The sequence below is a fragment of the Diuraphis noxia genome, unplaced genomic scaffold (genome assembly GCF_037042655.1).
Source record: "Diuraphis noxia isolate RWA-SAM2 unplaced genomic scaffold, SU_Dnox_SAM2 contig0002, whole genome shotgun sequence".
NCBI classification, from domain to species: Eukaryota; Metazoa; Arthropoda; class Insecta; order Hemiptera; family Aphididae; genus Diuraphis; species Diuraphis noxia.
This window is the reverse complement of record NW_028301712.1, coordinates 58778347-58802033: the sequence shown is the minus strand read 5'-3', so window position 1 is coordinate 58802033 and position 23687 is coordinate 58778347. Positions and strand designations below refer to the sequence as shown.

Genomic DNA, 23687 nt, shown 5'->3' with positions numbered 1-23687 from the left:
TCAACCAACCTTCAACTATGGAGGAAGCTCTAGGAGAACACAAAACGCACTTGATCCATACCTTCTTCAAATCTATCGGCATTGACACAAAAATTTAATGTTAAGATAGAACTACACTGCTAAAAATACAATGTAAATATACAATATCACTGTAAAATCCACATATACCACAACTGTAATGTAATCTTAATTCAGAACTTAATTATTTACTTGTTTAATTTACTTATTAATGATAATGTAACCACAACCACAGGCTAATGACCTAGCTGTTGAACATAGGCGGACATTTGGTTCAATTTTTAGGGGGGCTATAATAATCCAATGTAAAGTGGACCGCAGGGGCTTCGCCCCCGCACCCCCACATGCTATAAACATATAACTAATACAAATATTGATATTTTTAATTTGTATTAAAAAAAAAAAAAAACACTAAATAAGGTAAATTTAAAAATAATTAATATTTTATTTTAATAACAAATATCTATTTTTATCGGCAAAAATATTCAAAATATCATTGCTATTTATATTTTTAGACATGTCTTTTTCAATATATAGTATAGAAAGATCGCTGAATCTATCCTGAAGCATCGATGTTCTTAACCATGTTTTTATTTTCCTCATTGCACTGAAACTTCTTTCGCAAGTAGCTGAACTAATTGGTATTGTTAATGCTATTATAAATAGTTTTTGCAAATTAGGGAATATGGTTTTGTTTTCTGACAAAACTCTTAAAACATCATCAATATTAAAATTCACATCATAACCAATATTTTGAAGTACAACATTTTTGGCCACTGTCATTTCTGAATTAAGACATTCTTTGGACACATCCACTAAAGACTAAACATAAATATAAAATAATATACTAATAATTATATATGAAATTATCAATACTGTTATTTATGAAGCAATATTTTAATATCATTTTAGATATTTACATGATAATGGCTAATGAAATGAAGACTATCATTAAAGTTCAACTCGAAAAAATTATCAATAGATGAAGCCATCATTAGACTTTCTGGTGAAAATCGTTTTTTAAAATTTGTAATAACTACATCCAAGACAGAATAAAAAAAATTAGTCCTGAAATAATCTTCTGCAGTAGACTGTTTTGTTTTTTCATTAGATATATATTGGTCACTAGTAGATGTATTGACAATATAATTTTTTAAAGTTTTTGGCCCCATTCTTTTTCTTTTTGATCCTATATGACAGTAAGCATAATATTGAAACATTAATTTATTTTAATACCTGTACCTATATAAAATATTTGATATTTACCTAGAGATGGAATTTCAATCAATATGTTATGTTCATTCAAAAACATTGATATCTCACTCCAAAGTTCAGAAAACCCTACAGATGTTCTTAAATTTTCAAAAGAAGCAATGATACCTTTGATAAGATTGCTTGCTTTTCCAAGAGTTGCTGTCTTCTCTTGTAGTTTAATTGTTAAAATGTTAATTATAGACAACACTTTTTGCAATATGAACAATTGAACAGCAAACGTTTCTTTTCTAATACTTGAAAGTATTCCTAAGAAAAATCAATTTTAACAAAATCAGGTACATAGAAATAATTAGCAATTTAAAATTCAAAAAATACCTATGGCCTCATTCACATCTCTATCACTTTCATCTTCAATTTCTTCTTCTAATGCTAGCACTATTGCTTTAAAAATTTTTTTTATAGCTTCGCAGTTTCGGTACCGACAATTCCAACGTGTATCACTCAACTTAGAGATTGCTAATTTTTGTATTCCCAAACTTGTTTGTATATCATTGTACTTTTTATTTATGCTCGGTTTTGAAAAATGCACATACAGTGCTTCTAAAGTATTAAAAACACTTCTTGTTTCCTATAGATAAATAAATAAATATTTAGAAGAGAACCGTTAAATTTAAATCATAAATTATACCTTAACAAGTTTGTTTGATGGCTATATATTCTAAGATTTTTAATGATATTATATTAGCGTCATTTGTTGGTTAAATATTATTTTACGATTTTCAAATAAAACGAAAACATAATAATTAAATCAACGAATAACATTAATAATTAAATTTCGATTTTGAGGGGGCTATTAAAATATTTAGGGGGGCTAAGCCCCCCTAAGCCCCCCCCGATGTCCGCCTATGCAGTGTTGAAGCCTTTAATATCAATAAAAAAAAAAAAAAACTTTCGAATGACTTTCTGCTCAAGAATTTTTGTTTGAAACTTCTTATACCGATAAAAAGTAAAATATTCAAAAAGGTAATTTCGTGACCTTTGACCTTTGACCTCAAAGAACCATTGAAGAGTCATGATTTCATGGTCAAATTTTTACGTATTGTTTATGACCACTTTTGAAGGTGTTTGCTAAAATTCAGCTTAATATGATTGTTTCCGTACTAAAACCTAATTTTCCCTAACCAATTGCGGTGGGGATTACTGCGACTTTCATCATCTACTAATAAACTGTCCATCTCTTTCTCTTCAAAGAAATAGATTAAAATCTGTGTTCTACACTCTGGGTATTGACTTTTCTCTCATCGACGCTCTTTCAATCAATAATTTAAGTAGAATTACGCATATGCTCAAATTTATACCTATACTGTAATCAGGCTTGTGAACTTAATAGGTAGTGTGAGCTTTATAATTTTATGTGTATAATTATCAATCATTGTATGTTCCAATAGGTGTGATATTATAATGTCCTAGTTAAAATTTTATTACTAAAAAAAGCCCAACCTTCGTATTATTTGGCTGGGCTACGGGTCATTGACTGTGATAAATTTATGCCACGGACCACAATCCAAAGAAATGCGTGGCACTAAACTGGTTAATTTGATTGTCGTAAACGAGTATTTTGGCTGTCAACAATAATACTTGATCTTTTCTACCTTGCCGACTTAAGTGTGGATATGTCGATACGGAACTAGGGGTTACTAAACAGTCTATTACGATGATGTAACCGTCGGTCATAGCGGAGGCAGTGGTAATAGACTGAATGTTACTGCTTTCGCACCTGATGAACCCCTATCTATACTCTTAGTATGGCCATAAAATAGGAATAAACTGGTTATAGAAAATAAAAAACAAGACATAGAAAAATAAAAAACAAAAAAAAAAATAAAAATAAAGAAAGAAAATAACGGGTAAGTGGTAACAGTGTGCTATACATTAACATTAGATATTTATAGAGAGTTTTTTATAATAGATATTATGTTGAATTTCCGATTAAACGATTTAAAAATCATTATAAAGGACAAATGTATATGTAAAACGAACCCGAGGGAAGATGGTCTGTTAGCCTATTATATTAGTATATTACTAAAAAGGTATATTTTATGGTATTATTGTGATTAAATTTATTTATTTTACTGTTAGTTTACATTTTCACATTAGGTTAAATTAATTTATGTCTAAAAAATTGCATTTTAAAATGTCATTGTGTGTAAAAAATATAATAATATAACATATTCTACAAATTCCAAGTATCCACAAATGGCACAAATAATATTTTTAAATTTCAAAAAAATAACTGAAATTGTTAACCTTGGTTTTTAATAATATTTAATTTCATCCGAGTTTGAACTTCAAATGCTATAAAAATAAATCTTATCTGTGTTAAATTTTCAAGATTTTTGACCAAAAGAATAAAATGTTAGTAAGATTTATAGAAAACAAACTAAAAAAAATGCGGGTAAGTGGATGTCGTTCTGCTGTACATTAGGGGGTGGGGTGGACATCTGACTAGAGTAGGTTAAATTTGAATGCAATGATAGGTATCATTGTATACGAAAAACGATTCTGAACGGAGTTGATTTGTCAGTCTAGGATATATTATATTCAAATATTGTCATATATTCTATTTTGAAACAAATATTTTTTTTCAATTAGGACGCATTTTGCATAAGGCATGGTTAATCAATTTTTCCAAAAACATTGCATGTAGTTATCATGATTCATAATACCTTATATTGTTATATTATCATAGATATACATATACCTGGTTTGAAGATAAATCGTTATCGTTAGGCTATTTCGTAAAAATTTAAAATTCAAACGCACTTAAAATTTTTCCTATTATAGGATGCTTCGAGTTTTTTCTATAGCTATTTGAAGGAAAACGTATGGAAAATTTAGTGTTGTATTTTTAATCCTTAGTTATAAACACAAAAAATTTCATGATTTTTCAATTTCAAAATTACTTGCAAATTTTCGCGTTTTCGACAGATTTCGTAAAAATTTGAACTATAAACGCTTAAAAAAAATTGTGACTAACGATTTTTAATTTTTTTTTAGTTACAATAATATCAACTCATAAGGAACCTTGCATTAAATTTTCAAGTTTTTTTGGTTATCCAAAATTTTTTTACCGATTCTTTAAAAAAATCGAAAATTTCAGTGGTCTATAAATAACTCAAAAAAAGTCAAATTTTTTTGAAAATTAAACTATATATTGATAATATTAACATAAACATTTGGTGAAAATTTCAAGTATTAACAGTGATTAGTTTTTGAATTACAACCATATAAAAAAATCGGTTTGGTCGAAAACTAGTTTTGTGTAAAAAATCCCCGTTTTTCTATCATTTTTTTTTTGTTTTTCTCGATTTTTTTGAAAACTGTTGGAAAATATTTACTTTTGACCTGTATAATACACTAAGGATATTCACTTTTCCATCGGAAACCACCCCCAAAGTTTGAAATTGAAGCATTATTTCGACTAGTTATGCTGTAGACAGACACAAAAAAAAAACACACACACATCATTGTAAAATCAATAAATTCATCACTCCGTTCAGAATCTTAAAACAAACATCATTGTAAAATCAATACATTCATCACTTCGTTCAGAATCTAAAACTAAGAAATAGAAAATTTAAAATGTCTATAAATAACTTAAAAATTGTTGAAATATTTTGAAAATTTTATCAAGTATAGGAATTGGTAAAACAGACTTATGGTTTAAATTTCAAATTTCTCGTTTTTGAATAACAACAAAATAAGAATAATCAGTACAAGAGAAATTGAGTGAATATTCAATGTTGTAACTTAATATAATAATAATCTTGATTAGGTACATCACGGTTACTTGTACTTACACGGTATTTGTATCTTTTTGAAAAATTATGCCAAACATACCAAAAAAAAGCAAATACATTGAAATCCAAGCCCTATAGTTCATATCTAATAAAATATCAGTAATTATAACTTAATATGTTAATTTCGGTTTATATTCCATCAACCGGTTTTAGACAGCGAATTGGTCGTAATATTCTAAAATTGCACAAAGTATAAATAAATGTATTATCAATATATCATGCTCAGAATAGCCACAGTGTAATATTACATCATTGCTATATAGTTATGGTAAGTAAGCTAAGCATATTATGTGTAAATGGTTACACGGTCAAAAGAATTTGCATGTGGACTGTTTACAGTCCAAGTGAGCTGTTATTATACTATATTATGCACGTCAGTGTAGTAGTACTGTTTGAACCTTTGTTTTTCAGTCTATCAAATTCTTTAAATTAAATAATAAAAGTTTCTATTTTATATGATTATTCCAATAAAGTATAGTGATAACCGAAAAACACGTTGGTAAACTATTAACATTTGTTTTAGAATATTTTAGATAATAATAATAATAATGATAAGGAATTAAACTTTTTTTTTTTTACTGTAGAATTTTACAAAGTGGATACTCAATTGTCGCAAATTATTTACTCCTAAGTTCTCCGCGTAGTCGTGTAGATTGGTGTGCAATTGTATACATGTATGATAATTATAATAATAATGTTATCGTCTAATCTCTAATAAACAAGGAAAAATTAATAATAATATCATAATTTATTAAACAAACATCATAATAATATATATACATGTATAAAATATAATATTAATTATATACAATGATAAAAATTGGCATGCTGTACAAATATTATGTCTGTAATTAAAAACTGTATACCTATTCGTTTTAATTTAAAATGTATAGTTAGTGTAAAATACAAAAGTATTACGTAGATATATATGTATATATATATAGTATATACACAATATGAATATAATATGGTCGTTTCAGTAGTATGGTATTTAAGTAGATCGAAATAGGTGTCCCCATCTCCGGAACAGTTCGAACACGATACCGTTTGTCCATCCAAATCCTGTCTGAGGTGTGTACTCCCCACCCCCGCCGGTTGTGCCCACTTCAAGTGCACTGTACTGTAAATACAAAAAAAAAAATACACACAATTGAGTCAAAATTAGCTTTTATAATCATCATTATTTAAGAAAACTCGTTTTTGAATGAAATCAATACAAATTCTCAGTTTTACAAAATACAGTTTTATCCAATCATTAAAGTTAGCATTATTACACTATTGATTGGATGATGGAAAAAGTTACCTTTTCGAACATAGTTCCACTGGTTATATATCCAACGTAATTAGTGTTTATCCATGACTTTGCCAAGTTTATAGCAACAGTTTGTGCAGGTTTGTAGTTTGTGCGATCTAAACCTTGGATCACCATGGCTTGAAGTGGAGGCCAACAATTCGGATAGTCCCATTGTTGAGATGAATTCACATTCGATGTTGGTACGCCTACATTAAAAATAATAAATATTTGAAATTATTTACTGTAGTACTTAAGTACTAACTATTAGTTACTGCCATTGGATTATTCAGTTTAAATTTTTTATTACAAAATATAAAGTACCTATACCAAAAATAAAAAACCTCTGAGAAATATTGAAATATTTATCATTTATATATTATAATATATAATATATTATTGTAACATTCAAATTTGTAAGACAAATATTTTATTTGTCCGTATTTTTAATGAGTAAAGCATAGATGTTGTAAAATTGTCTCCTATGACGCTTCACCACCGTAGTTTACAAATGGATGCAAACTGTTTTGACTTAGTAAAATAATTGGAAAAATTAACAAAAACGTGAAAACAATAATCGTTTCTTGTATACATTGATTTATTATTGAATTCCAATTTAATACATCCGTCATGTTTGTATTTAAGGATTTGTGTAGGTCATTTCTAACACAAACTATTAATTTACTATTAAGATTTTATGCTTACAAATGAGTTTTGGAGTTCCATCTTGATTGATAACACCGTTAACTATCAAATAGTCCAATGCCCGTTTTCCATAATACGTTCTAAGTTTTCTCTCGTAACTACCAGTCCACAATGGGGCAAAATTGGACGTATAGAAATACTTACGACTCAGTTTAGTGGTTAAGTCATAATCTAACCAAATACCTTCTTCTTCGTTCCACAACAACTAAATGTCCATATTAAACAAAAATGTTTTTTCAGTTACACATTTTACACTACACAATATACATGAATATTATGATTATATTATTAAATATCTCTAACCGCGTTTATTCCAATCTGAAAGCGATGACCGATGTCATTATAATATTTGAATTTAGCTTGATTACCCAGTAATTTAAACAATTGAGCAAGAACAACTGCATTTGCTTGTAATATTGCATTTAACTCTACGTAAATAAAATTCTGAGGATCCGTATTAGACAAATCTCCTGAAAATAATAAAATTAATAACTTACATGACAATATATTTTATAAAAACAAATAAGCCCTAACAAAATGAATAAAATAAAATAAATTTAATATTTTGATAACAATATATAGTTGGACTATAATTAGGCAGGCAGTATAAAAAATATTTTTAAAATTGTACCTACACGTATGTCCTTATTTTCTCTGAAAGTGGCCAATAGCCATTAAGGGAAATTAATAATATTGGTTGATGTTCATTTTTTGTAATAAATGAAACTTAAAAAGAAAACAATTATTATAAATATAAAAATCATTTTATAAAATAGTATAATTGTTTGTATTTGAATATATTATAGTATATAATATCCGTTAGTTATGTATTTGTAAATAATTAACAAAATCAAATAATTATACAGATTAAGTTAGTTTAAGTATTAAATAAACTTATTAAATTTTGTTATATATATTTAATAAACATCTATTGGTATAGGAAAATGTTTGAAAAAGTTTGTTACCGCAAACTATCAATAACGATAACTATATATGATAATACTATTGTAGATTAATTACCTATGTGTTTATATGACATTACTAAGTGCAAAAATATTTTTGCATATAATAATTAACTTATAAACAATTGTGTTAAATTCATTAATATTATGTTATTAATTAAAATGTATTCATTAGATTTAGTCAATATTATAATAAATATTCAGAATATTCACCTTTTTCAAAGACAAAATAATGTGAATATAGTAGTTTAATATAGTTATATTAATTTACTTAATTATTATAATATTTACGGTACACTGTATAACTGTGTTAATATTTAATGCATGTTGTTTGTTTGTAACTTCTTTATTTAATTATATTTAATGTAGATTGTATACGAATTTATATAATACTTGAAAAATATTACCAGTATTTTGACCAAAATTATTATAGTGTTTGGTCGAAAAATCCCAACCCGTTTCGGCACCAGCTTTTAATCTTGAATATAACTCATTTTTATCATCTATGGATGAAAAGGGCATAGCTAAAGTTTTGTCTTGACTATAAACAAAAAAGGCATTTATATTAATCATGTATATTTTTATTTGAAAACCAATTCCACACTTACTAATAGGATTCGGGTCGTGGTCCCCGGGTATGTGTGTTGTACTGTCCCATAATGTAGGTATTACCTGCCTTTTCAACTTTTATTGTTCGGTTCGTCATCCAAAAATTAAATTCTGCTTCCAAATACTGTTAAAAAATATTCAAATATTTTAAAATGACTTTAAAAAAATATAAGTATTTTCTTTGTTTATATAGTGCAACATAAATTAATATCAAATTCAGCTTAGATCTTTACTATTTTTAAATCAATATTAATGAGTGTTCACTAAAGTTGATTTTCAAAAGAAAAAAAAAATTAAACTTAAATTGAATAGTCATGGAAAATTTACTTGTATGTTTTTCTTGATAAACTCCAAATCATCTGTATACGTATAATATGATGCAGCCATTTGGATGAGAAGCGGTGGCTGAGATCTCATTAAATAGTAAATTCTACTTCCGTTTGGTACATAACCAAAGCGGTGAACCAAGTAAAGGAAATTTTGTATGATTCCTCTAGCAGAATCTTTCATATCACACAGTATTGCCCCTACGAAAATTATTTATTATTTTCACCATGGATTTATAATTTATAATAGTCGTTTTTTAATGAGTCGTTTTCTCACCTCTTATGATCCAATACGAATCCCAATAATAGAGCTCAGTGAATCTACCACCAGCTATGAAGAATCCATTTGGTAAATAAATTGATGAATGCCGATCAGGGTTTATTTTAACGTCTTCATCCACCCTTCGAGCCAACCTTTTCCAAATTTGATTAAGTTGTAAAATCCAAATCCTTAAAAATAAATTAAATTAAAATATGGTATTTTCCTAACCTCGATCAAAATGTTGTCGCCTTGGTACATTATTTATAATAATTAATGTATTTTCATGTATTAAATATTACTTGTAATTTTGATCTTGTACGTAAGTACTAATAGTGGGAGTCTCAACAAAATCAGGCGGCACCCACTCGACCAACGGGTCATCACTGAAGTTGTCTTCAACAAATTTAGTAAGTACAGCACGAGTAGGCACTCGACCGTTATTTCGTAATTTCAATTCTCTATATGATTTTATGATTTCAGCTTCACTTCGTCGTAACTTTTTGTCCACAAAAGTTTTCGAGTCTGAATACAGCTGTTGCATTTGTATATCGTCTAGAAGTTCTCCGTGACAATATATATCACTATAATAAGTAATAACACATAAAAATACCATATGATTACAAACAATGACAAATAATCTTTAGATTTTACAGTCATCTGAAAATGCCTAATGTACAGTTGGATTTTGTAAATAATATAAAATAGTTTCATGTCATAATAATTTACACGTGCATACAGAACGATTCGAATACGTCGTATAGAAAAGGCCAATTTGTAAATTTAACTTTGGAAGCTATTTTGAAGGTAAAAATATTTAATTTATTTAAATCAAGTTGATTATTTTTTTACAATATTTTATTAAGTACTTATATTAACTCGAATTGTTACAATTTATTTCAAAATATTATTGTTAGGAATTCCAGACATTAGTAAATCTTAAATCATTTAAAATCCATTTAATTTTTATATTTTTTTTTTCATACGTTCGACTATTATTTATTTTTTATTTGACAGGTTTTTCTGTTATATTCAGTATACATATGGTGTATTGCCATTGGGTATATATTTTATACTATAATATATATATATATATATATATATTCGTTTACAATACATAATATACTCAATGGTATTACGTATTCCAGTTATATCGGAGTATAAATTTCAATAAGAAAAAATGTTTACCTTCCTATTCTTTTAAATACTTTGATCATTGTTATTACTGTTATTTATTAGAATGTATGTGGTCTAAGCCCTTTATGGTTAACATAACAATCTACTAGGCTACCTACTTGAACAAACATGAACACAATTTTATAACTCAACCGTAAAAAACTTAAAAGCAATTAAAAATTAAAGGTGGAGACGTGGAGTCCGTATTGGCATGAGATATCAAATGTCTAATGGGTAAATTATTCATATAATTGGTATTACAGAAAAACTAAATGGTATGTATATCTGTTATATCTTATATCATGTGATGAAATAAGAATCTAGGTTAAAGATTCATTCCTTACTAAACAGAAAGGAAATAGGATCAAAATACATATATGTCAGTTATCCTTAACCGTATAATAAATTATATTAAAAATACCAATTCTAGGTACTATATTATACATTTCTACGAGTATATATTATAATAAATCTAGGTCCGAATTTCGATCACGTGCAATCAACAACTATTAAGTATTATTTAACAGACAAATTACAATCAATCTAGCTTAAGTATAGCTGTTCTTAGAGCTTATAATTATTGAAATTAAAAACTACGAAAAATATTATGTAAAATTACTTCAGCAAAAATCATATTAATACATTTAAATTATATACATATATATATACATATATATATACAGATTTGAGAAAATATAAAATAAAGTCATATTTCTCATTTATATATGTATAGCTCATTGATTAATTACGGAATATTAAATATTTAGGTGCATGCATTAAAAAATAATATACAAATAATGAAGCAAAAAAGGTTTTCTAATCGCCATACATTTGAACATTAAAACATCATTATTTGTAATAATTATGTGGTTGGTGTATACACAATTATTAGGAAATATTTAAGAGAGAGAGAGAGAGAGAGAGAGAGAGAGAGAGAGAGAGAGAGAGAGAGAGCAATTTAGCAGCAATTGTTTAGCGATAACTCATAAAACAGTTACCTATGTACATCATTTAATAGAACCGGGTGAATTTGTGATATTACATATTCAAACGAAATGTGAAATAGGTATATGCAATACTTACTGTGAAATAGATACTTTTAACATAATTTACTTAATTTTCATATAGTACTAAGGGTCTATAATATATAGTTTTAAAATATTAGTAAAATAAGCAATAATTATTTATTTATTCTAAAAATAATTAAAACAGCAAATATATTAGTTAATTTAAGTAAATAAAATATAAAAAAGTCTATCCAAAGAAATTAATTTAATAGAACTTTACAATACACCAAGTATATTAACATTGAGCAATGAATGTTATTATATTGTGAAAATAATTATAAGGCATGACAGTATGTCCCATAAGTTATCTATTTTATTATGTATATAATTTTACTCAATACTTAACCAACCATAAATTAATATAATATCTATATTGAATATAAATTATCCAATATATAATAACATGTAGATTGATATATGTATAATTACCTACCTACTTTTTTAAAAATAATTCATGAATTCAAAATCTGATTTTTGAAATTTTCATATAATATATCTACTTAAAGACCATACCAAAATTTTTGAAACGATTCATAATGTTTTCAAATTCTTAAGATTTTTTGTACTGCCAAAATGTCCTATGGAGATACAAAGATGTTTTCAAACTAAAACTCTCTTTATTTACTGTAAATTGTTTAGCAGATAATTTTTCTAAACAATTTGATTTTGATAAATCAAATTTTAAACGAATAATTTTTTAGTTAATATTTACATTCACACATTAAGGATGTGATGTGATGAAGTAGGTCTCATGATAATGGGCTAGGATGATTTAGGTGCTACGATTATTTAAGAATATTAGTGATTAATATTAATATATATATATATAATTTATGAAAATTGGTCCAAGTAGGTAAAATAAATACAAGATCCAACATCACATATTTTTTACATTGTTGTAATACCATTTTTAAGGAACAGAGTGTTCAGTATAATGACTTTAATAATTGAGAAACTATTCCTTCAAATTTAGAATTACGTACATCAACATTTTTAAATTTACCCACGAAATAATTTGCAGTAAAAAAGAGGGTTTCCACAGGCAACTTCTTAAGTAAAATTAAAATTCATAAAGATTTTAGAATTTCAAAAAAAAAAAATTTGAATAAATTCACTAATAAAGGAAAAAATGAGGGGTCTGCAGATTTAATGAATCGCAGTATATACGTACATAATGTGCCAATATTTAAAATTCTAGTGAGTTTAAAATAAATAATTTTAATTTCTTTTGTGAAATAAAAAGTTAACTGTATGGTGCAAATAATTATCGAATACTAATTAGATTCCAGTTATTAGTCATTAATATATATTCTATAATATATATGAATATGATTACATCCTAATAAGTAGGTTAGGTTAGGTTAAACTCATTGGCGCAACTAGGGGGGGGGCTTAGGGGGGCTTAGCCCCCCCTCCACAATTTTATTCGATTATTTAAAATTTAATGATAATTTAAGCATGGGATAGTGAGATGCATACTAAATAATATTAGTAGTATATGATGCAGAGAGTTATTCAAAAGTATATTGTACAAATATAAAATAATATTGCTATAGTTTAATTTGGAATTCCTACAATCCTACATAATTAATAATAATATTCTTATCTACCGATAATAAAATGTTGACACCTGCAGAAATGGCTGAAATCGTATCATCTAACACTTTTCCAAACTTGTATAAATTGTTGAACATAGCTTATACAATTCCTATTAGTAGTGCTACTTGTGAAAGAGCATTCTCTGCTATGCGGCGGGTAAAAACTTGGCTACGTTCAACAATGTCACAAGACCGCTTTTCAAATTTAGCTTTATTAAACATTGAAAGAGATTTAACTAATAAAATAGACAATGATACTGTCTTAGAACATTTTATAGGTATCAATAATAATAGACGGATAGATCTAATTATGTAAATTACAAATTATAATCTATGAGATTATCGATAATGTCATAATATTTAAATATTTTATGTAAAACATACTACATAGAAGTAGGTACATGATTTAAAATAATATAGTATGGTAATAATATTTTATAATTGTTTTTATTTCAATTAATAATTATTGTTCTGTGGCTGCGGTAATGGGGGTAGGGGTGGCGAAGCCCCCGCCCCCCCCCCCCCATGGCTCACTTTGACTAAATTTATTTGTAGGGCTTCAGCACCCCCAATATTTTAAACCTAGTTGCGCCAATGGTTAAAGCTAACATAAAAGTTTAAAAATATAAATTTATACTTAACCTAAAAATTTTTATTTTCGTGAAATTTTAAATATTTTAACATAGGTACATATTTAAATGAATAGTATATTTGAATTACGTTCAAAATTTCAAAATTTCAAAATGTTTAAAAGTATGTGACATAAATATATAAATGCTATCGATTTTGCTTCTTATATTTGAAGTGCATTATTTCGTAAATAATACAAATTATATTGATAATCTGATGTTCGTAATTTACATACAACACTGCAGTCTGCAGTATTATATCTATAATCGAGTTGAAATGTTTAAGTCATAAAATGTATTAAAGATTTTTAAAAATATCATATAATACTTAGAAAGTTAGAAACTCAATAAATCATAAAAATACGTCAATAAAATCTACTTCCATGATGAAACATTAAACTTTAAAGTTGAACATAAGTCAAAGTTGCAAGACATTTCATAATAGTAATACTTCGGAATGCTGTTGCAACAGATCAATATAATATTAAGAAAATGGCACGTGTTTGTGTCCACTTGTTAGCAAAATTATTTACTTTTACTTTTAAAAACATACTGTATAAAAAAAGCTGGTAAGTAAGTGGATGTCGCTCTACAGAACAGTAGATTACAAGCGGGTTACTGAATAATGGATAGTATTAAATTTGAATTCAATGATGTGATATCATTGTATACTAAAAATTATTCTGAGTGGAGACGGTTTATCAGTCTAGGATATATTATACTATATTAATTATATTGTTATAATTTAAAAAAAAAAAAAAAACGTCGTCCGTAATTATTTAATATTATAAAATTGTGAAATCGTACGTTTTTTTTTCCTTTAACCGCTTTTATTTCGAATACCATTTCGAAAATCGAAAAATGATTCGTCTGAAGTACTAGCTCAAGAACATTATCTTTCAGAAAAGAAGCTACACTTGATACTTTTGAGCAAGTTTAGAGGGTGAAAAGTGTTTACAGAATAAAAAATAAAAACAAAAAGAATTAAACATCATTGTAAAACCAATCAATTCCTTGCTCCACTCAGAATCTAAAATATGTATATAGTGGACATTGAATCACTTGAAATTAAATATACGAATTTATTATCATAAAACCACGCCATGTACATCTAATTAGTAGTAATTAGTATTATAATTTATAATAATTACTAATCTTCGGAAACCCAAGCCTCGAAAATTGTTTTTATGCCAACTGAAATCTTAACACATTATGTGTGTTAATACAACATATAAACCTAAAATTAAGCGATTTATTTAATATATAAAGCTATATAATGTAGTATATTAAAATTGATAAGTTGCTTTAAATTCAAAACATACAAATCATATATTTCGATCACAGAAATTTTATTATTAATTTTTAATGCTCATTCTTGGATCTTGCATTTATTTGTTTAAGGATTTTAATGTGATTTCATACTATTCAAATTGTTTAGAGTTTCTTGGAGGTATGAGATAGAACATCCGAAAATAGGTGCATATATAGTTGTTATCAAAGAAAGACTAGCGAAATACATGAGTAAAAACCTACCTGGGGCATATGTCTGGATATGGGCCGTTGTACTGGCCCTGGAGTTGTCCCATGGCGATTGCTGGGTGCGCAAACGCCATCAGTAGCATTAGAACGGCTGTCAGCCGGACGACGATGGTGATGACGGTCACCTCGGCGGACGAGCGCATCTTGCAGACTGCCGCGGGCCAACCGGAGGACCAAGTGGTGACCTGCTGAGCCACCGCTACCGTCACCGCCGCCGCTACTGCCACCTTGGTCGCAACTCTTCTACTGTGGTTGTCACGGGTCACGACGATCATTGGCCACGGGCTTTCGGCACACGCCGCCGGACGCGAATCATCGCCCAACAAAACCGCCTTTTCCAGTGCTCATGCGCACACTATCCCGCACACTTGTAAGTACAAATAAGTAGGTAACCGTTGTCGTTACCGCATTTTCAGTACCACAATCACCGTTGTTACCGGAATGGTTAATTAAACGGCCATCGCCTCGGCGCTAAACTGCAATTATAATTGTTGGAAGTGTGTGGACACCAGTACTACATCCAATACGTTCGTTTTCGTGAAGACGATATTATTATATTTTGATTTCGCGGGACGTCCTAGTCTATAATATTACAAATGCACGTTATTATTTTATACAACGATGGTCTACAAAAACGAAAACGTTATATTATATAATAGATAATATTATAATATCAAATAATTTAGTTCTATACTAAAAACAAAAATATTGATAAAATGCTGGCAAATTAATTTAGTTTTTCGGCTTCCAAACGAGTTTTTCTCTGTGAGGTCGAGTAAGTTTTTGATATTTATTTAAATAAAAAAAAATGCATATACTATAAGTACTGAATATTATTTACTAGCTATATAACATATAGAGTTCCGAGTATTGTTCAATAATATTTGGGTATTTAAGCGATAATCTGAGTACTAGTGTATTCACTATTCATAAGTTTCAAATATTGAGAATCAGTGGAAAATTACCTAAATTATTTGTGCAAAATAGCCATTTTAATGTATTTATAATCATAGGTTTTATATCATAATTTAGAACGTTAGTGTTAAAATTAATTTTAACTTTTAAGTTCCTACAGTACTTATTCAAAAAATAAAACAATGTCTATGGGTGGTATATCTGATCATCACATTCAACTCTTTATATGTGCTCTTGGGTCGGGAAAATACAAAATACGCTTAATAATAATTTTATAGTATAGATTATAATATAGTACCTACTTTAATAATTATTATAGTAACTATAAACCATATTATGATGTATACAATATGATCTGTCTACATATGTATTATGCATAGATAATCAAAAACCAATATTGATATCTATATTCTGTATACTATATATATATATATATGTATATTAGATTGTTTTGCGATCATTATTATTAATGAAATTAATTAGTGTAAAGGAGTAAAATGACTTATTGAATTATCTTATAATAACATTTTTTTCAATAATTCATCAATTCAATCGTTTTAATTAATTTTTTGATATTTTTCCAATATTGAAAATAATAGCTTTTGAAACATTTTTTTTTCAGAATATTGCATTCAATAATACTACTGTATTACTGACAAAGAAATCTTTTCTTTTTTTTTAATTTAAAATTTTTATATAAACGCGAAACAGTATCTCGGATGAAATCCGATTGAAAAAGTAACGAAAAAACATACGTTATTGTTACAAAATTGTTCACACAATTAATGCAATTTATAAGAATAAAATAATGTTAAAAATAATGTCAAAAAAATATAGGTACCTACTCTTGGGTTTAATAATATTGTCTATTAACTATTAAAATTTGACATTACAAATGATTTTTGAATAATAATTCATTTTTAATCTTATATATTGTTTTGTTTGTATAAATAAAATATAGTATATAAAAACTGTAAGTATCTACCTACAAGTAATATACTTTAACAGGCATTCATATAATATTATCTAAATTTACGTAATATATTGTTAGTTATATATGTCGAACATAATGTTATTATATAATGTCTCAACCTAGCTACTGTATGGTATCTATAAGCAATTGCCATTTGATGATTGAATTGAAAATGGGAAAGTAGAACAGTGAAATGATTCTATCCATATTTCCTCCCATTACAACCATCATAAAATATTGTAAATCCTAAACCTCTGACTGAAAATTGTATAAATTATGATTGAAGATGAACAGTTATCGCTATTACATCAAGAAATCTCAACATATTGAAAATTAAAGAAACTAAACATAGACCACAAATATAGGTGCATACTATTAAAATTATAATTTTTGGATTTAGAGCGAAGTAAATGTAGTAATTTTAAAATAGATAATACATAACGTCTTTTGTTTTTTTGTCTGATGACACTTTTTATAACAGATAAATGATTTGATCTTCAACTTAATTATATTTTATGGTAGAAATATGATTCTTGTTGAAATTATGGGAGGTCAAAAGTAAAAAATGTTTAGTAATTTTCTAAATAACAGGAAAAACCAAAATTCAATTTGAGAAAACGACAACTTTTACGCAAAACTAGTTTTCGTCAAAATCGATTTTTTTTCATATTTTTGTTAAAACAGAAAAAAAAATGAATAACCATAGATACTTGAAATGGATTTTCAAAATATTTGGACACGTTGAGCTATTAATAGATATTTGAAAATTTTGATTTTCTTTAATTTTTTCCGTAAACAATGATAAAAATTTTTGCTGGGTGTAAATTCTTGAAAATGTTATATAAGGTTTTTAGTAAAATTTTTAAATATAATTTTAGAAATTTAAAAATATTAAAGATACAAAATTACGATTATCTTATAAATAAACATTTGAATAATTTTTTTAAATAAATTTGAATATCAACGTAATATTTACTCGCGATCACATACGTTCACTTATAAGCTTAAATAGGTAGTTTCTTTATTATGTGCGTTTATGTCTTTAAACTCTGATGATTTTATTTTATAACATTTAATAGATTGCTTAATTCATTATTAATTGTCAATTTTGTGATAATTAATGAACTATAAGGCTATATCATTTTAAATTCGGAGCGGGGTGATGAGTAATATAATGGTCTTATAATGATATGTTTTTTTATTCGTATGTCTGTTTCTGCCTGTCATCATCTTTTGGAACAGAATGTAAACACTTCAATATTTAACTTTAATGGCGTTTTATGGTAGAAAAATAGATTCAGTTTATACTTTGAAGTTTGAGGTGTCAAAATAAAAAATAATATTCACGAAACCTTTTAAATAATTGAAAAAAATTACAAAAGCTGCTTGAACATAGAAATTTGCGACATCAGTCAAGAGTTTTCGACCTCTGGTCTATCCCAACCTAAATACCTATGTATACAACGTGGTTTTTTATAATAGATTAATAGATCAAGGGATATTTCTGATTCGCAGATTATAGAACAAGCCAACATGTCACTATTAAGCGAGTACAGTGATCGAGGGACAGTAATAGATTTTGCGTAAATGTAATACATTAGTATTCCTCAATGTGAAGTTATGAGAAACCACATCAGTCAGGGTTAATTAAATGTTGACTTTTATACATGGTATACTGATATTAATAATTTATAATTAATTACCTACCTACCTACATTTAATCATAAAAAATCGTTAAATTCAAAAACCAAACACTTTTAGTGGATTAAACCACAGACTTAATTTTTAGGATGTATCTAAAAACCAAAGGTGTATAATTATTAAAAATTTACATAGTTTTAAATGTAAAAAATCTATACTATTTATCGTTTATATAAAAAAAATTGAAATAAATTGGTGTTAGATAAGTACTTTTTAAGTAATAATTTTTCAAATGTTACAATAATATTTTCAGCTTATTTGTATTAAACATTATATGTAATTTTTAAATTTTGGATGATCACAATATCACAACTTTGAACAAAATTAGTGCTTCTACCAAACCTCTTGGGGAACTTAGTAAAAGTTTTTAAAGTCCGGAATGTATTTGGGTTTTCGATAAAAAATAGTGTGTGGTATATTTTATGCTGTAGTCTATTTTATTTATTTAAAACCGTTTTTCCCAATTTGTAAGAAATCTATGCATATTAATATTTCAAATGTATTACAAATATTTTGTTCTTAATCAATTTACATGCAAAATAAAATGTTGTATTTGATAATTATATCATTGTAATAAAAATGGTGATTATCTCCGGATGAAATTATTTCAAGATTAAAAATTATTTATTGCAAATGATATTTACTGCAATGTCCGTCAACACAACCCACCCGTGTCCGCGGTACTTATTTCTGCTAGGCTTAGTCACTGCACTCACTAGTAACGTAATAATAGTTAATTCTATTTATTATATTTGATATTATATGGAAAAAAATCTTATTTAATTTTACCAACCATAATAATATAATATAAATAAAAAAATATTCATGATTTTTAATGATTAGGATTTTTTGATTTCAGGTGTAGTTAAATATAAAATGACAAGAACTCGTAGTCAACAATTTTATATACTCTTTGCATAATTTGTAAAATAATCACAATTATTTTTACGCACTTGACAATTTATCGGTGACCTTGAATCTATACCGCAAAATATTTGGAGAAAATTATATTACTGGAGCTGTGACCCACTGAAGTATATCAAATAACCAAATACAATTTTAACTAGCAGAAAATTTGTAATTGTTTTTTTTTTTTTTTTTTTCAAAGTCAATGTTACGATAACTATCGAAATCATAATATTATTTAAATCTATCCGGTCAAGGACTGTTTCGAAGTGTTAGACGCAATGTTGTTTAATTATATTTTAGTGTTGTTTGACTGTATTCAATAGTGATAATAATAATACCATTGTATATGCATAGCCTATATATATATATAAACGTATGGCCACGGGAGTATACTCACATTTGGCACGATTTTTTTTTGATTTTTCAAACCTTTACAGTTCACTGAATTATTCAAAGATGAAATTTAAATACAATTAATTGTGAACTTTTTAGAAATGCAGAGCTGTTAAACTAAGTATATAGCATACTTATATTTAAATAATATAAATAATAATAATTTACTATAATTTTGACTGTAGTTTATATAATATGTACATAGACATATGTAAAAACAATTCAAAACAAGAAAACAAAACAATTTATTATTATTTATAAGTTTAAATGAAATGTTTATTGAACTATATAATTGTTCGTCGAAAATATTTTTAGTTTTTACAACATTATTTATAGAAAAAACTTATCATCAACTTATTGTAAATATAATTTAAAGCTATAGACTGTATAGAATATTCATTAATATTTTTATTTTTATCAACAGATTAAATACACCAATTAGGGTAGATAAAAATTTTTGTATGAAATCAATAATCAATAAACAATGAATCTATAGTTAAAGATAATTATTTTCTAGAATCTTGAAAAAATATATCGGAATGAATATACAATTATTACACTACATTTTTTCGCGTTCAATAGGATATAATTCAAAACATGCAATTATATTTTTACGTAATTCATATAAATTACGTTAAACGAAACGCATTTTGTAATATTTTATATTAAAATATTAAATAATATACGAACTATGCGTAGTTCGCGTGAGTAATTGAAAAATATATATAACATATATACCTACGACCACAGTTTCTTTTATTCTTTTATGCAGTTTTGTATCCTGAATGTTTTGCACAATATCGTCACGATTTTAATTTCACGAATCAATTTTGATATTCTTTAAAACCGAAATACTCGTGGTTTAATAACAACGTCCACAACTGTTTCACACATACCTACATATTGTTTTCAAATAATATTATACGTATCTTATAACATAATATATTTGTATCTCATGAATGGCTCAAATCGTCAATATTATATTACAGATACACGTTATGTATGAAATGGAAACTGGACTCGATGACAGGCAGATATTTTATATTCATATATATATTATATATTTATAAATCTAGCGGAAACGTTTGATTTTTAAGAAAAAATTACCTTCTCCAACATTGATGTCGTAATGAATATATTAGAATGCAAATATATTAAGTACCTAAATACCAGAACATTTTTCCTGATTTTTTGTCTGTATAAAAAAAAAAATATAACTAACCAGAATTTTTTTAACTTTAACATCAAATCTATACTGAGAGACGACTCGTTTATTTAAAAAAAAAAAAATCTTTTTTGATTACAATTACACGTCATATAATAAAATGTTTTGTCTACTTTGTAAAGAAACGTTTATTGATAAATTACAATAAGCGAATCAGTTAATTTTTTTTAATTTGTTACTGTTTTATATCATTTAGTTTTTGATTTTTGATTTCGAAGAAACATTAATAACATATTTTTCGAAGAATCAAAGTTCTACTAATAGTATTATAAGAGAAAAAATGGTTTTATTTAAAAGTTTACGTGTTATCGAAGTGATGAGTATACATATATCATATTCACACGTTTCCATAATTTTCCATAAAAATTTAATAATCAGTTTTTACATTAAGGCTGCACCACCTATAGTATAATTAATTAATTAAGTTGTTTTTAGAAGGATATGGTTTTTTACTTTATTTGGTTCGTTCCTTGATACAAAACATACTAGTTCGTTAATAAAGTAAAGGTTATCAGTGATGATACACTGCTGATGTATCAGAAATCATATAAGCTAATTAGTACAAATGATATTGTTTTTAATGACTCTTATAATAAAATGTGTTACCCACTATAAATCGAAAAGTGGCTTTTCTACAATAAGTTAACATAAATAATAATGTCAAATACATATCAATATTCAATATAGATACTTTTTATGTGATAATGCTATTGTTAGAAACATATTTGATTTTCAAAATAATTTTTGAGAAGATTAACTTATTGCAACTCGTTAATATTAAATCATTGAATTATTAATACATTTAATACATATTATATATTAATTTAAGTACATAATTTAGGTACCTACCTACGTCCTACATGCGTTCAGAGACTGACCGAGTAATTACCCATAACGGTTCTCGGCTGTTATTATGGTTTTTAAATAATGTTATGTACAACGTGTTTACTTGTATGATTAACTGAAAACGTATTTCAATAATATGTCATATGTGAATGGTGCCAATTAAGACACAATACACTATTAATGTAAGATCTTAATTCTCAAAACACTAAATAATGAAATCTGCACGCAATAATTTAATATATCATAATAATATAGGTACTATTATTACGTGGTATGTAATCGTATATATTTTACGTTATATACATACATATAATATATTATAATATGTATATCTACCATATAAAGTAAGTGTATAGTTTTATAGTATACTATGTAGGTGGTCGACATTATTTTAGGGGAAAAAAACACAATGTCATATCTGATGGAAAGTCGAAAAAAATGTTTAAAACGTGACGATTAAAAATGCATCAAAGGTTATTGCCAGATTTCGTGCAAACATTGCGTCGGCAGTCATATGAATACTCGTAAATATCGCAGTTCATGCGGATAATAACTACGTTACAGACGTTACAGTAATAATCGCGAACGAGTTCTAACGGACAGCTCGTGTTTAGACGTCATGTACATTTTGAAATGTAATGTAATAATTTGGTGTAGAGAAAATTATGCATTATAACAACTTACCAGTTATCGTAAAACGTTTTAACAGTCACAATGGAGATTATAATCACCGCGGTGAAAACTATGTCGTCTAGCGCAAACACAGATGCGTAGTCGAGCTGTAGTGATTCCAACAGCAAAATGGTACCTAATATTTATATTATATTATAATTACGCGGAAAATGAGCGCACTGTAATAGTAGGTATATTAATTATGACCATTGGCCGAAATCGTTAAATTAATTTAATTTATATAATATACATTTTGATATTATTTTACCGCTTGAAATCATTACTTTATTGACTTATCGACATTATATGTTTTATACTACTGATTCACAATGATAATAATAATATAAGTACACGCGTGGTGAAAAATTATCGCGCATGTGCAGCGGTGCACAATAAAAGCAACGACACTGAGTTGTACGCGTACAACACATATAATATTGTATTATATTGTGATATGTATTTTACGTACGGCGGAATACGACAAATACTCATAAAATATAACATAACATAATACTGTAGTTATAGTTATGTCATGCGATTAAATCGGTGTATTATAGGCACGACGGACGACCGGCTGCTCAGAAATCCTAAGTGTGTCTAAATCGCGCGCGCCGTGTGTATGCGTCCGAAACGTGAATGCGTTGTACCCGTTTACTGTTTAGGTAATGTTTTTACTATTACTATATAGGTACGCATATGACGTGTACACACTGTATTATAACCGAACAAGCAGTCTTGTATTCCGCGTTCATATATGTATATCATAACAAGTTATACGTAATATTATAATATATATTAT

General features: G+C 26.9%; 2 protein-coding genes across 2 annotated transcripts; both read right to left on the bottom strand.

The window, feature by feature from the left end:
* Positions 1-434: 434 nt before the first annotated feature.
* On the bottom strand, positions 435-1679 carry LOC149058722 (zinc finger MYM-type protein 1-like). The gene is made up of 4 exons (XM_089219983.1): positions 1609-1679; positions 1285-1539; positions 939-1207; positions 435-840 (listed from the first exon to the last, which is right to left on the bottom strand). Exons 2-4 carry the CDS (start codon positions 1328-1330, stop codon positions 463-465), a joined length of 693 nt encoding a protein of 230 aa, XP_089076109.1. The 5' UTR covers positions 1331-1539; positions 1609-1679; the 3' UTR covers positions 435-462.
* A 4143-nt stretch (positions 1680-5822) lies between these two features.
* LOC107172055 (trehalase-like) lies at positions 5823-23479 on the bottom strand. Its single transcript, XM_089220456.1, has 11 exons — positions 22901-23479; positions 15249-15836; positions 9548-9829; positions 9264-9436; positions 8988-9187; positions 8660-8784; positions 8459-8592; positions 7393-7559; positions 7090-7294; positions 6397-6593; positions 5823-6213 (listed from the first exon to the last, which is right to left on the bottom strand). The coding sequence occupies exons 2-11, from the start codon at positions 15527-15529 to the stop codon at positions 6085-6087; spliced, it is 1893 nt and encodes a 630-aa protein (XP_089076582.1). The 5' UTR covers positions 15530-15836; positions 22901-23479; the 3' UTR covers positions 5823-6084.
* Positions 23480-23687: the final 208 nt, after the last annotated feature.

Excerpts from the sequence above, each read along its gene's own strand:
- LOC149058722 (XM_089219983.1), bottom strand. The coding sequence starts at position 1,330 with ATGTTTTTGAATGAACATAACATATTGATTGAAATTCCATCTCTAG. Across the intron at positions 1,208-1,284 it reads GATTGAAATTCCATCTCTAG|GATCAAAAAGAAAAAGAATG; the intron begins GTAAATATCAAA and ends ACTGTCATATAG. Across the intron at positions 841-938 it reads ATTTCATTAGCCATTATCAT|TCTTTAGTGGATGTGTCCAA; the intron begins GTAAATATCTAA and ends ATTTATGTTTAG.
- LOC107172055 (XM_089220456.1), bottom strand. The coding sequence starts at position 15,529 with ATGATCGTCGTGACCCGTGACAACCACAGTAGAAGAGTTGCGACCAAG. Across the intron at positions 9,830-15,248 it reads TATCCAGACATATGCCCCAG|TGATATATATTGTCACGGAG; the intron begins GTAGGTTTTTAC and ends TACTTATTATAG. Across the intron at positions 6,214-6,396 it reads GTGGAACTATGTTCGAAAAG|TACAGTGCACTTGAAGTGGG; the intron begins GTAACTTTTTCC and ends TTGTATTTACAG.